Genomic DNA, 14,129 nt, shown 5'->3' on the forward strand with positions numbered 1-14,129 from the left:
CGCCATTAGTCAGCAGCCTTTTCCTCCTATACACAAAATTGTGTCCCGGTAAAGGCGCCTCTGTGTCTACTCGAGAGAAGAGAAAGGGTGGATAATAGGTACGTGCGGGGCAATCCCTTCTCTTCGGGGGGATGTGATGCGCCAACGGTAGAACGAGGCGTGGCGTGCTCAAACAGATATTAACATGAGAGAGAAAGAGAGAGAAAAAGAGAAAGAGAAAGAGAAGGAAGAGACACCCCCGCTCCGCGTTACACGGTGACGCTCGAAAGTTGCGCTAAAGTGTCTTCTTTCGTGACGTTGGATCGTCTTTTGTTATGCAGACCCCGTATGTGCTGCGCGAATCAACGGATCCGTTGCGCTATCGGTATCGGGTTGTCAGGGTGTGCTTAAAATTTAATTTTGCCGGAGTAGCGGCATCGAATTCTTTAGTTGGACTTCGAGGAATTTTTGGAATGTTGGCCTCAATAGGCGAGACCTTGTTAGGGTTGAATTAGAGCGTACGTGATCTATGTTAATATATTCCTACTATATGTACAACGGAATTTCATTATTGCTAAATTGATTTTCGAAACCGCTAATCTTGAAATATTTTTTGTCTCTTTCAAGATGTAAAAGCAAAAGAAAATATTAATAAAATGCAAAATTTATTATATTATATCTTTTGTATGCATGTAATGAATAGGTGAAAAACATTTTTCTTTTATAAATACAAGAGTTTCTAAATAAGATGTTTGGTATTATATTTTACATCTACTTAATTGTAAGTACTTTTTTTAGTACGATCACAAATCTTAACTGCTATGTCATTTTATTCATAGCATTCTATTAATAACATGTTAAAAAATTAAGTGATACAAGAGAGTGATTGATTGCGCAATAATTTTATTATTTACAGTGAAACTATTTATATGAACAATTATATCTAAATTTGATGCTGTATGCAATTATTCACACACCTTCGAAGCATTCCACGGTCGATGACCGCTCAACATATTTGAGGTAATCAGTATACTAAAAATAAAATAAACTAAAATACAACATGCTAGTTCGTTATATTGATTCTATATGAAGAGGAGATCAAAAATATACACTGAAATATGTTTACAATTTTCTTTCTCTGTGCTTCAGAAAATACATCTAATTTTAAAGTTGAAAAATGTGTACCATCGTTTCTATATTTTGAGCTTGCATAAACAAATTTGCTCAAACGAACAAATTCTTTTTCACTTAAATTTTTTTTATCTGTAATCTACACATCGATTGTGTCACTCGTTTAAAATAAGAATTAATAAATGCATAAACATCATAATTTATAAAATTTAGATATTTTGCATTGGATATTATAATTGTATTTTCGCAAGATTAAATTACTATGCGTGAATATATTTCTGTGTATATATCCGCAGCGTATTTGGTCAAACAAATATTCCATTCTTTACATGTATATAAGTGAGAAAAGTTTCGGAGGTGTAGCGTCAACCAACGTCCGTGTTACAAATATTACCCAATAACGCGCACAAATACGCGGCCACTGTTCCCTGAAAGCACAGATACGATAGAAAGCTTGTTTTCAAAGAGTATTTGAGGGACCTTTCCGCCGCGCGTTAACTCTATTGTGAGCGCTGCAAAAGCTCCTGCCTTTTCCTGGCTACGTAGAAAATAATGGTTGGTAAAGGCGCCACTATGTCTACTGTTAAGGGAAAGCCGCGGTATGGGGATAATACGCACATACACCTTTTTCAAGTCGCGACGACGGGAAGGCTGCGGTATATCTTTCACGTCGGAACCTGGAAAAAGAATTCGTACGATCGCACCGATATTGTCTGAAAATATAGTCGACTACATATCTTTGGATTTTTAATATTTCGCCTTTGAATTGATCTTTTTTTTACTCACCGATTCGAAAATAGCCAATTTTATTATCTTTCTTATGTTCTGTGTATATTGCGAGAAAATGATATATATTTTTTGCTCTTTTTTTAAATACTTAGATTTTTAGTTTGTAATATCGTTGTATCGTTTATTTATATTTAATATCTAGTATATCATTATTTGTAACTTTTGACGGACTAAAAGTGCGGATTAGTTCCATTTTATTATTAAAGTTTTATTAATAACCCAAAGAAATTGTTATCGCACGTTAATGTAAAGTTTCTTCGTTGAAACGGGGAAGATGCGGGGTATTTGCACCCTTAACACTATAATGTAAGATGAAACTAACGATGCAATGTAAAATTGGAAATTAGAGACAAAAATGATGCCAGTGAATTCTCGACAATATTGCTCTCCTAGGAGATTTGGTCCATTGTAACCCCAGTCCGACTGAATGGAGCTTGAAAATCAGTGTCGACAATAAAGGTACGCGCGATGTACAAGAGCACGACAGCACTCGAGGCACTCGTTTTCGAGATACTGAAATTTCGAAAGATCCATCAGGCAGAAGAGTACTCCCTTTATGATCGCACATTGTGCAACGCCGCAAGACGACACCTGCGTCATTCATAAAGGCCGGATTACTCGGCTATGCACACGTCGTAAGAGTATTAACTTCGCTCTGCACGCTATATATAGTGTTCTAAAATTACAGATGTTCCTTTCTCGATCAAAATTTGGAGACAATATTTTTCCCGCAGAAATGTCGAAACAGGTCATCGTCTACGATCTCTTTTTTTTCCAATTTTTAATATTGAATATATTTGTAATTAGCACCAAATTAAACTTTTTTAATACTTATTTTGAGACTGAAGGATACAATCTTTTCTTTTAGTTTACTTGATTTGCAAAAATCTTTTGTTTTTTAGTTGTCAATTATTTAGAAGCTACAAATGTCGATATTTTTGTTAAAGATAAATTGTTCTCAAATCGGTCAAAAATTTGTGATGAAAAAGACACCCGATGGTTTCAGGACATTCTGAATGTCGATAAATCCGAGGGCTAAAGAGACACCAACATGTCGCTGTTGGTGATGTTGCATTTGATTGTGTATGTCAATCAGTCAGTCAGTCAGTCAGTCAGTGCGAGCAGCTACATTTTCCGGATGAATATGCCGGAATTATACGTATGTGTGTTCACAGTTTAAACGTTCGTTAGGGAGACATCAGGCGAGCGTGAATACGAGCGTAAGAGAGCGCACCCTCTCGCGTACTCTCAAGCATCTCGTGTCAGCTCGCGCGCACGATGATGGCGCGTCGCAACGCAATGCGAAATAACGAGTCTCAAGTGTCGCACTCCAAACCACCGCCCGCTTCGAAGTAGGAACGGTTTAAAACATCTGAAACTCTTTCCTGTGCGCTATTTATACCGTGCAGGGGTGCTGTGTTTATTCTAAGCCCGTCGAATGTTGTCGAACCGCAAGAATTGCGTCAATTCGACTAATATAAATGTAACGTTGTTTTATAGTTTTATCTGTCATTAATTTTATAGCTGGATTTTTAAACTTCTCCGAAACTTTTTCCACCAAACTTAAAATACCATCTATTTATATGTTTTAACTTTTTTATTGCCAGATTTTTGTAGCAATTTAAAGAAAAGTAATTTTAAATTTGCTGCATGCTATATCTATTTCGAAACTTCTATGACTATATAAGCAAGCATAAAACGGTATATCTTGTGTATATAATTAATCTAATTTTGCTTAAATAAAACAAGAAAAGATTATTCTCAAATATGAAATTGACAAAAGACTATAATAACTATTATTTATTAACATGCGTGAGATACCTTAAAAGTATCTTTATAGTGTAATATATTGCGCAAAACATAGTACCGCACATAAGCCAACGTCGCACTCGGCACATATCTACTTTGTCTTTCGTTCTCTTTATTTTTTCCCTTTTAGAAATATGAGTACAGACATACTCTGCCTCTGTATCTTTCTGCAAGGTTTTTAGGGACTTATGAAGGGAAATGTCTTTCAGTTAATCTTGTCGGAGTTTCGCCACTAAAGGGTTGCTTCCAGTATATACCTCGGGCGCGGTATTAAAAAGTTTAATCTTTCATAAAACCCAAGATATCAGTTCGATAATGTTCAGTTAAAGAAATGACGCACATAAAACGTTACAACAAAACATCTCAGCTCTTCCTTGCTCTTATTATAGATAAGATAATGAAAAATTTTTTAGAATTACAAAACTCTGAAATAAAATATATAATATAAAAGATATAATAATTTAAGAGACTTTTAAATCTTTTTAAATAATATTAATGCTTTGTTATAGTCACATCTATTGTGGAAAAACGCAATTTCTATCACATCTATTATAATATATCTAATGTGAATGAAACTTGCTAATATATTTATTTAATTAATAGTATGCATTCTCGTAAATTTGTTACAACAAATGTAATCGAGGAAAACATTTTTTCGCTAGTGCATGATAACATAACTAACTTCCTCGCATTTATGTGTATTTCTTTGTACACCGATACACAATCCACAAAAGTTTATTGTGCATACAGTAAATCAGAAAATATTGTCTGTAATATTATTTTTTTGGACAATTTTTGAATCATATCTTTTATTATATTGCGGAACTGTGTGCTAAACGAAAAGTTTGTCAAAAATTATTATAGAAAAATTTTTGGTAAATGAATGCAAAACCACATCTAGATTTAATAAATGGAGCGCCATGGCAACTCCAATATTTTACATCGACAGAGTTTTGAGGATTTGTGTATAAATACTTATAATAAATATTATTAATTAATGCATAATGAATTTATTGATATTTGATTTTCTATCGGAAAATTTCATTAATTACTATCTACATATAAAATATGAAATCGTTATAGAAACAATTTAATAGGAACTATTTATAGAACAAAATAAATAGGAACTTATATTAAACTTAATTTTACTGAAACAAGATTTTAATTTGATTTCTTTTAAATGCCACGATATTTAATGTTAAAAACTTAATAAATGTTAATAGATATTAATAATTTATTAAAGTTTTATTAAAGATATTGATTCCAAATTTGTTATAATTTCCAATAAAATGAGATAATGCGTGGATAATTTATCTGAAATTATAAAGATTCATTAAATATATTGTTAAAATATATTGTTAAAAATATAATCTATTAATGTAGTATTCTGCGCGCGCAAAATATTAAAGTTTTATATTTGAATATAAAGTTACAAATGCTTAATAACTTAATAGTTAAAAGTAGCATAGTTGTATTTAGTGTATAAAACACATGAATATTAAGATTAATTAAAAAAGATATAATAAATAATATAAATTGATAGGAATAAGTAAACCAAATCTATTAATTGCTTTTATTTCTTTATTTTACATAATAAACTTCAGTAATGGATGTATAATTCTCTGTTCTTTTATTCTTATAAATAAATAGGTAATAAAATTTGTACTGATAAATTTCCATTGCATGGAATAACACAGTCAGACTAGACAGTTGGTTTCTACCGGCTCTTCAGAAATAAATTTAATTTTTCACTCAACAACAGAATAATAAACCATCTATACAATGTCACATTAATTACGAAAATTACAAAATGTTACATGCAATTTAATCAATAATGCATTAATATATTATTTCGTAAAAGACTGATGTTTTGCATAAAATTTCTACAGCTATGGTTCTTCTATTATATGAAACTAATAATCAGTAATTTAAAAATCCATTTATATCATCATATTTTAACACCCGATACACGTATATGAAAGAATCTACATGATCCAAAAACTCTAATTTTTTCTATTATTAAATTTTTTGTTTCAGTGATTATAGAAATAAAATTAGAGTTAGTATAAGTTGCGTATTTATTGCTGTTTTCGAATTAAGTATAGCACTTTCGTAGGAGCAAAATAAATGACAATAATTATTAATTGCTCTGACTTTAAATAATAACATTGGTGCGCGTATTCTCCGATAGCCAATCCAATTATAGATTTCTAGAAGAAAAACACACGTTTGCTCGGGAAATGTAGCACAGCTCTACTTCGCGTAGCAGTCACGAATTCGATTCCTTTCGCGAAATTGAAAAATTGGTCTGTTTTATCGGCCACTCGCGAGTAGAGATTAAATTAGAAAAAGGGAGTATCTTTCTTTTGCTGGTGGATCGTATCCACGTACTGTTGTTCGCTCGTACGCTCAATTGCATATGTGCATATCCTGGCTCATGCTGTTTCTACCGTATACGGTTTAGCGCATTATACCGTGCCACAATGCGTGCTTGTTGTATCTTGTATCGTATTCACGAATGGTCCCAGAATTTCGTAAAAGCATAGCATATGAAGTACCTGAGAGAGAGAGAGAGTGAGAGAGAATATCTTAAATTATTTGAAATATCACAATGTTTCAAATACAATTATAATGTTATTAGTATAATTCTAAAATTATTTATAAAAAAGTTTATGATATATTTATTCAACTTACACACATTTACATATATTCCGATTACTTATGAAATAAAATTCGATATTAATATTGAAATATAATACGCGCGCATCTGATATTAATATTACAATACAATTCTATATTAATTATAAAATTTGATATTAAAATATGTTTAATTTAAATTTACTTTCGTTAATTCCATTATTATTAGATTTATCACATCTCTTGATTTAAAATTGAATGAAAAAATGCTTAGCTCAGTAAATTCATCAGCAGCTAAACTCTACATACCTATTCTAGTGCCATACCGTAAACTAAACTTTCGTCAGATGTCTCTTTTATATGCTGACTGACGACATGTGTAATCAGTTTCAACAAGTTCAAACGTTTCATATCGTTATTTTCGTATGCCCAAGTTTGTTCCTGGACTCTAGTCTTACGTTAGAATTAGGAAAGTTTAATCGAAACTATAGGGCGGAAACTTGTCGAACGCTGGAAAAACTTTTACGGCAGGACGCGTGATGACCATAGCAAATTTAGCCGTCGGATGGAAGGTGTCACCCACCAGCTGACGTCTTCCGCCAGTCTGGAACATTGAAAAAAGTGAATTGTTTTTCGGCTCTTTCCTTGAGAAGAAAATCAATTCTCAAGGAGCACCATAGTCGTCGCGCGAATAAGCCGTTACAACAAGTGTAGAATAACACATCTGATAAAAATTGGAAAGTTGACTTGCATCGACATTTTCGCAAAAAAAAAAAAAGAATTACTCGTGGTACGTAGCTATATGATTTAAAAAATATTTCCAATAATTTTGTACAAGATATTCTATATGTATATAGAAAAGAGAAAAATGTATCAGAAATTTTTTATTAAAAATTGAATTTTGTTATGATAAAATTATTTATATTATCTGATATGATAATATAAATGATAACAAAATTAAACACACAGGAACGAACTATGAGCATCGGCATAGCAGAATCTTTGTTTGTAAATTATTTTAAGTACAACTATTTTTAAAACACCAGAAGATGTTATAAAAGTGCAAAACTTATACGTTTAAATGGCGAATGATAACATAGTTTTGCAAACCTACAAATGGAAAAGAACAAATGAAGTAATTACATAAGCTAACACATGAAGAGATACCTATATTCTATATGAGAAAAGATAATCGTATGCTTGTGATTATGCATTATACTTTTTGTAACTGCAATGGGAGCTTTTCAGGCTTTTATGTACGTACAACGATATTAATAATAACATTGTAAAACAAAGGCAAATAATTTGCAAGCAGTAACTATCTATAATACAAAGGATTCACATTATAAAGTGGCCATAAAATTGCGTCTAATATTGGACTTTATAATGAAAGCAATACAGAATACGATGTTTTAATAAATTTTCTGCGTTATTTAATTGTAATAAAAGCGATTTTTAAAGCTGTTCTTACAATGAAACACTTTTTATCATGAATAATATTGTCTTTGCTTGTATCGGGTTGTTAATTACATATTCGAAAGCCGTAATTATTTCATTAATAATATTCTCTCTCTCTCTCTCCCCTCCTCTTTCCTTTCTCTCTTTCTCATTACAATTTTCGACTAAAATTTCACGAAGAAATTGATAAAATATGATTTGATTGATACTGACAAAAATTAATTAGAAAAAGGAAATGTAGTAATACGAGAGACTGCATATCTGGTCGGGTACAGAAATAGAAAAGTGCAGCGCGACTCTTTGTCTTGCACAGAACAAGAATATCTCGAAGGTGCGGCGTACAATAGTAAGAAAAGACCAAGGGTGTTCTGTTTCAACCGCGTTATTAGATTAAATACCAACTCGTGCAATATATACTCGCTACTGTACAGCAAACGACAACCGCTCGCCGGTTAATCCGCAGGTTAAAGCAAAACCGTCTCCGCCGCCGCCGGCATGGCGGAAAATTGAAAAGAGAGTCGGCTGACGCAGCTCGGCGTCCCAGTCCGCGAAATTACACTTGTCTGACTTCATTCTGGATACAATAGCAACGGAGATAGCAATGGTATGCGGGTTAATGAACAACGTTTAAAAATCTGTTGTTGAAATTACCATTTGCGCATGACGTTCGTCAAAATCTTATGGACAAAGGATAAAATTAGGAATAAATTTAACATAGAAGGATTTTAGTTAAATCGTAATTATTACTATTTCCTAAAAGAGTCTGGGGTTAGTATTACGATTACTTAATAATAATTAATAATTTACTGTCTGGGAAAGAAAAAAATAAAAAAAGCATAAAAATTTTAAACGAAGATTATTACTTTAAACCACTTTATACAAGTGAAATTTTTGCTCTAAAAATAATGCAGTGGCTGTAATAATTTAAAAAGTTATCATTAAATCAGTTGGATGTTATTTTAGAGATTTTAATAAAGATTGACTGAGTTGATTTAGTTATTTTAAGATATTAAGTGATTTTATAAATTCTTACTCTTATAAGATAATTATTGTAGATCGAGTTTTCAGAATATTAGGTTGATTAATTATCATCTTGAATTTTTTCTTTATATGTATAATAGATATATGTAGCAAACACTCACAAACGTACATATAATCTATGACAATTAAACTAGCCATAGTTGTTATTTGAATTTTAATCTATTATATACATATATATACGTGAAAATTTGCATACTAATGACAGTCAGCAAAGTTATAAATAAAGCGCAATATGTCGGGAAATGGCAAGGGCGGTCAGTGGTGAGGACTCGCGAGCATTAGCGGTGTCTATAAATTCCGAACTTTGCAATGTAATTCAAACGGGACAAATGTAAGTTACTCCGTCGCGGCGCGTGGAATGATGTATTATCGGGCGTCACGTGCTATATAATTTATTATTCGTTTCTTGTTATTCATTATTCAGCACATTTGTCTGCGTTTGTCTCGGATTATAATAATAATGTAAAATCGATCGAGAATGGCAACGGAATATGAGTTAATTTGTCAACGACGTATAATCGATTTTATAAGTGCTTCCACACACATTTTGGAAAAGAAATCAATTCCAAATCAATCGACGACTTTGTGGACGTTCGACGGTTTTAGAACGTTTTGCATATAGAGAAGTAAATCAGATATATATTTTAATTATTAACAAATTGTGTAACGTATTATTTAACTTTTTTCGAATGTGATATGACGTTGTAGAATGAGGAATAATACAGAATAAGGAATTTTTTCCATATATTAAATCTTCTAATTCTAAATCGAATTCTTCTCTCTCTTTCTCTCTTTCTTTCTATTTATATTCATTCGCATGAATATAATACGAAAAGTGGAAACAGGTGGAAATAAATTATACACGAAAATAAATATACTGTTTGCTCTTGTATTGACCGCACTCGGTCGTTATCGATGTGCCATTTTTACCCAAGTTGAGGGGCCAAAGCAACTTGTTGGCGTGCCGAAAAAGTTTTTACGGAATGCCTGCGACTAATGCCTATATAGCCAAACTCGCAGCTTTGGCCACGAGAAACAGACTACAGTTGGAAACACGTATATTCTACTTACTGCGGAAGTACAAATGTTTCACAGCACCTTACCATACTTCCTTCGTATAATACAATACCCTTGAATTACCCTAGCTCTCATATCTCGTTTCTTGGTATTTCAGCTAAGGAGGGTATTTAAGTTGCTTCGTTAAAAACTTTCGACTTACCTGACCTGACTGTAAATATTTTTGCGCGATCTAGGATTCTAGCGAAGTGTGAGAAATACTCTGAGATTTTATTTGAGAAACAGTGGAAGACGTGCATATGATACATATTAATAAGCGAGCTTTAAGCTGTAATTCTAATTCAATAATCTTTGATATTAAATATGTATTTCCAATATGTAGTACCTACATATCTGAAATAATAGAATTGATATACTAAAGTTTAAAATATATGTATATTTAACATATGTCTCCACCTTTTGCTTGAAATCATATTTCTTATTTGGTCATAAGTTGGTTTTATTATCTGATTACAAATCTGTACAAAAAGAAACAATCTAGTTAATGTCACATATCTCCTTGCTATATGTCGACTTGAAATAATCTTGAATAATTTTGATGCAGACTACTCATCGCATCTTCCGCATTGCTCCAAGATATCAATCCACGAACAAGATAAATCGGATGATTCAGATATATTTCTCTCAAAGACAGTTAATAAAATTTCGAGGTAGGATCAGGACTAATTGTAAGTATAGGATATACGTGTCAGATACTTTAATTCGTCCGATATCGCCTCATGCGTTTTAATTAAAACTTCTCGGCTTGAAAAGAAACTTTGATCGATTGCGAAAAGCGGATTACTTAATTCTGTAGAAAAAACGAATATAAAGGAGACTCGTCCTGTCGGACAAATCTTTCCTTCCCGTTTACTCCCGGATAAGCACACTTCCTCCCTTTTCCCGCATCTCCTCCACCGCCTCCCTGTCTGAAAGTTACACTGACAGGATCCAGTCGGAATATCCGAATCAAGTCTGCGAACAAAGGGAACAAAAAATTATGGGAAGTTCTCGCGGGCGCCACATTGCGCCGCGCCGCGCACCGCGCCGCGCCGTGCCGGTATGATGTCCCGAAGTCGAATTTATTCGCGGGTTAAAGCGTAAAATCGGCCACCGGCAGGCTCGAAACTGGCGAAATCGTATTACTCGATGAATATGCAGTACGATTTTGCGGTCGAAAGTTTTCAGTCGGTTGTAACTCGCCGTGCTGTTTCTGCTTCTGCTCGCACCGTAGTCCTAGAACTAACGGCGACGGCGACGGCCGAGAGATTTGCAGAGACGTATTCTAATTAGGGCAAAAAGCGGAATACATCATGCGGCTGTTCCCTAAATCACATCCGTACCCGAAATACCGTTCGGCTTCTTAATTGGTTCCTTTGCCGTCGCTACCGGGCACTGCGGCAAGATATCATTTAGGATCCAGAAATTAATTAAGAATCGCGTAGCAAACGACATTAGTGGTTATAGAACGTTAATATATTTTACTATTCTTATTCTTGATCTTTTAGAAATTATATTTGTAGACATGATGAAAAAGCAAAACTATTTGTCCTATTTTATTTATATATTTCGTTATATTTTAGAAATTTATCTGACTAAGTAGAATTAGATTTTAGGATTTTATCCATTCGAATAACGACAGGCGTTCGAAGATAATTTGCCTTCCCGAGACATAATTCGATTTCTCTCTATCGTGCTAAATGTACCCTCGTTACTCAATTTCCCGATCGAGCTATCGCTTCGAATTATTATCTAATTCGTTATATTCGATAAAATCAATTGCCATCTATCGGTTAAAAAAAAATCATACACAAATGATAAAATTAAATTGTCACGAAAATTGGAGAAATATTTGAAATGTTTGAAAAACTATAACGTTTTTTAAGTATTCTTGTAAACATTCAAAATTCTTCAAATATCATTTACAGTGACTCTTTTCTGCTGTGTGAAAAATACGTTTCGAGTCCCTTGATAAACTTATCAATCACGATAAAGAGAGTTCAGCGGGAAGTTCGTGTTCTCGCCTTCTTGAAAAAAGCACGGAGGAGAGGAAATTCTTTGCGAGAATACACGGCTTAAACATGCGCGTTTCGTTGAGGCGTGACCAGCCAAAATTATCGAGGAAACTGGAATTTCCCGGTCGGCCATGAAACGTCGTAAAGATATAATATAGCGCGCTGGAGAAGGAGCTGAATATAGCTTGTTCAAGGATTTCTGCTTGGCAGTATGCAGCTGCAGCTCCTGTCGTAACCTACCTTCCCTGCCTACCTTACCTTCTCGCCGCTCCTCACCTTCTTGTTGTTTCGTACACTCCGTGTCTCTCAACGTTGCCTCAGGGCCACGAGGTGGTCGGTTTAAACAAGGAGACCGAGTCACGGCAAGCAACGTTTGATTTTTTTTTTTTTTTTTAATTGAACGAATAATATAATGTCCCAGAATTAGAATTGCGGCTGACCTTTCCCCGCTAATTCTTTTCTCCGCGAAATAATTCAGTGCTCTATTTTCTACTCGAGCTTTTTTCTATTCTTTCCGCGCGTATACTGTTACTTTTCTCTTCTGTAGGATAATCTGCGCACTTTCACACACGATGGTTTCGGTTTATTACCTATTAATTATACATCTCTCATTTTTTTAGACATTAAATCATAGAAAATTAATAATTATTAATATTAAAGATTATTTAATTTTAAATCAAAATCATTTGCGTCTTTATTAATCAACAATTAAAAGTGTAATTATTTTATGCAATTGTAAGAAAGTTTACGTTAATGTTAATGAATTTTTCCTTAAACTCGATTGTGTGCGTGTGTACGTAGCGCTTAAAATAAATTATTTATTAGATTTAATAAAGCACTGAATGCCCCGATAGTCTGGAAATTGTACATTTATTTCCTCTAAAATTTGCGCAATTTCATCTAAGCACATGCAAAGTTTTATGTCTTCTCCATCCAAATTATACATCTGTATTATCACTCAACTGTAAAATCCAAAAATCCGATTACCTCAAGCCCTTTTCGAATATAATCGCAGTTTATGTACAAAGCATTTATTGTCTTGCAAGATCCATTTACCTGTTTATCTTGAGAGGATATATGTGACTTTAAATAATGCAGATATTAGGAAATACAGAATTTGGGAAACGTAGCCCAAATTATTATTTGTCACTGTATCTCAATGTATAACGACTAATAATACCGTATATGTTACCCTCTCAGTCGGAATAATAATGCGTACGCCAATGACAAAGAGACAAGCCGAGGTACATCATCATTATTATCACGAGAATGTTGTCATCGGATTAAGATTCAACCACTAGCGGCGGCACTCATTTATTCCGCTGAGATCGCGAAAAATTCAAAAAGATTTAACGTCGCATTACATTTAATTCTTTAACGCGTACAGCTCACGCGATATAAATTATCCCTTAAAGTCGACTTTAACGTTAAGACGACTTTACATTTTTCGCGGATCCGGCTCTAAATCTGCCGAACGAAGCGCGTAACTCGTAAAATTAATGCGATACGAGGGAATTATTAAAACGAGTCTCTGCCTCGCGCGAAAGCATGAGATAGTGGCGATATTCCCCGAATCGATATATGTCTCCTTCTCTCTTATTGAAAGTAAGGGGATCGAGATCCGTTAAGTCTCAATTTTCATGCAAGAGTATTAATCTTTGGTTGACCTCTAATCGGCTTTTGTTATACAAACTTGCATACTTCGCAGTGTACGTGATGCGAAGTTGGCCGAGACTCGAGGTACTAATGTTTGCTCGATCTTGCCTGTTTCAGAGATTGCAATGGTCCAGCACCGAGGCGCATCGCGAGCTTTGCTACTTGAAAGGGCGCAGCGACGACGAATGCCAGAACTACGTACGAGTGTTCGGCAGACAAGGCCCCGATCGTTTTCTCGTTTGCGGCACAAACGCCTACAAGCCACTCTGCAGACAATTCACGATCAAGGTAAGCTTATAAGTCCCAAAGCACATAGGGTGACTCTTAGTTGCATGTCGAAACTTCGAGGCCTAAATCAAAAGATGTTTCAAGAGGAAAACGCAATTCTATGCTTTGCACATGTCATAATAATTTTTCATGCAAGTCTTTATTTTCAAGAAAATAGATTTTGAAAATTGAATAACATGATTAACGATATAGCTTGTCACTTTGAATAACTTTTTATTACATAAATCACGTATATTACAATCAAGTGCATTGCAACAGCGAATAAAAGAC

General features: G+C 33.8%; 1 protein-coding gene across 2 annotated transcripts in view; it reads left to right on the forward strand.

Moving 5' to 3' along the window:
- Positions 1-14,129, forward strand: part of LOC139771786 (semaphorin-1A) — a 209,215-nt gene that overhangs the window by 138,995 nt on the left and 56,091 nt on the right. For both annotated transcript variants that reach the window (XM_071704825.1, XM_071704824.1), the window contains exon 5: positions 13,689-13,859. In XM_071704825.1, the coding sequence (XP_071560926.1) occupies positions 13,689-13,859 (171 nt within the window). The remainder of the gene's footprint in view (positions 1-13,688; positions 13,860-14,129) is intronic.

Source organism: Temnothorax nylanderi, unplaced genomic scaffold (genome assembly GCF_030848795.1).
Source record: "Temnothorax nylanderi isolate EJ_2023f unplaced genomic scaffold, tnyl_v1.0 TNYL_tig0044_pilon, whole genome shotgun sequence".
Lineage (NCBI taxonomy): Eukaryota > Metazoa > Arthropoda > Insecta > Hymenoptera > Formicidae > Temnothorax > Temnothorax nylanderi.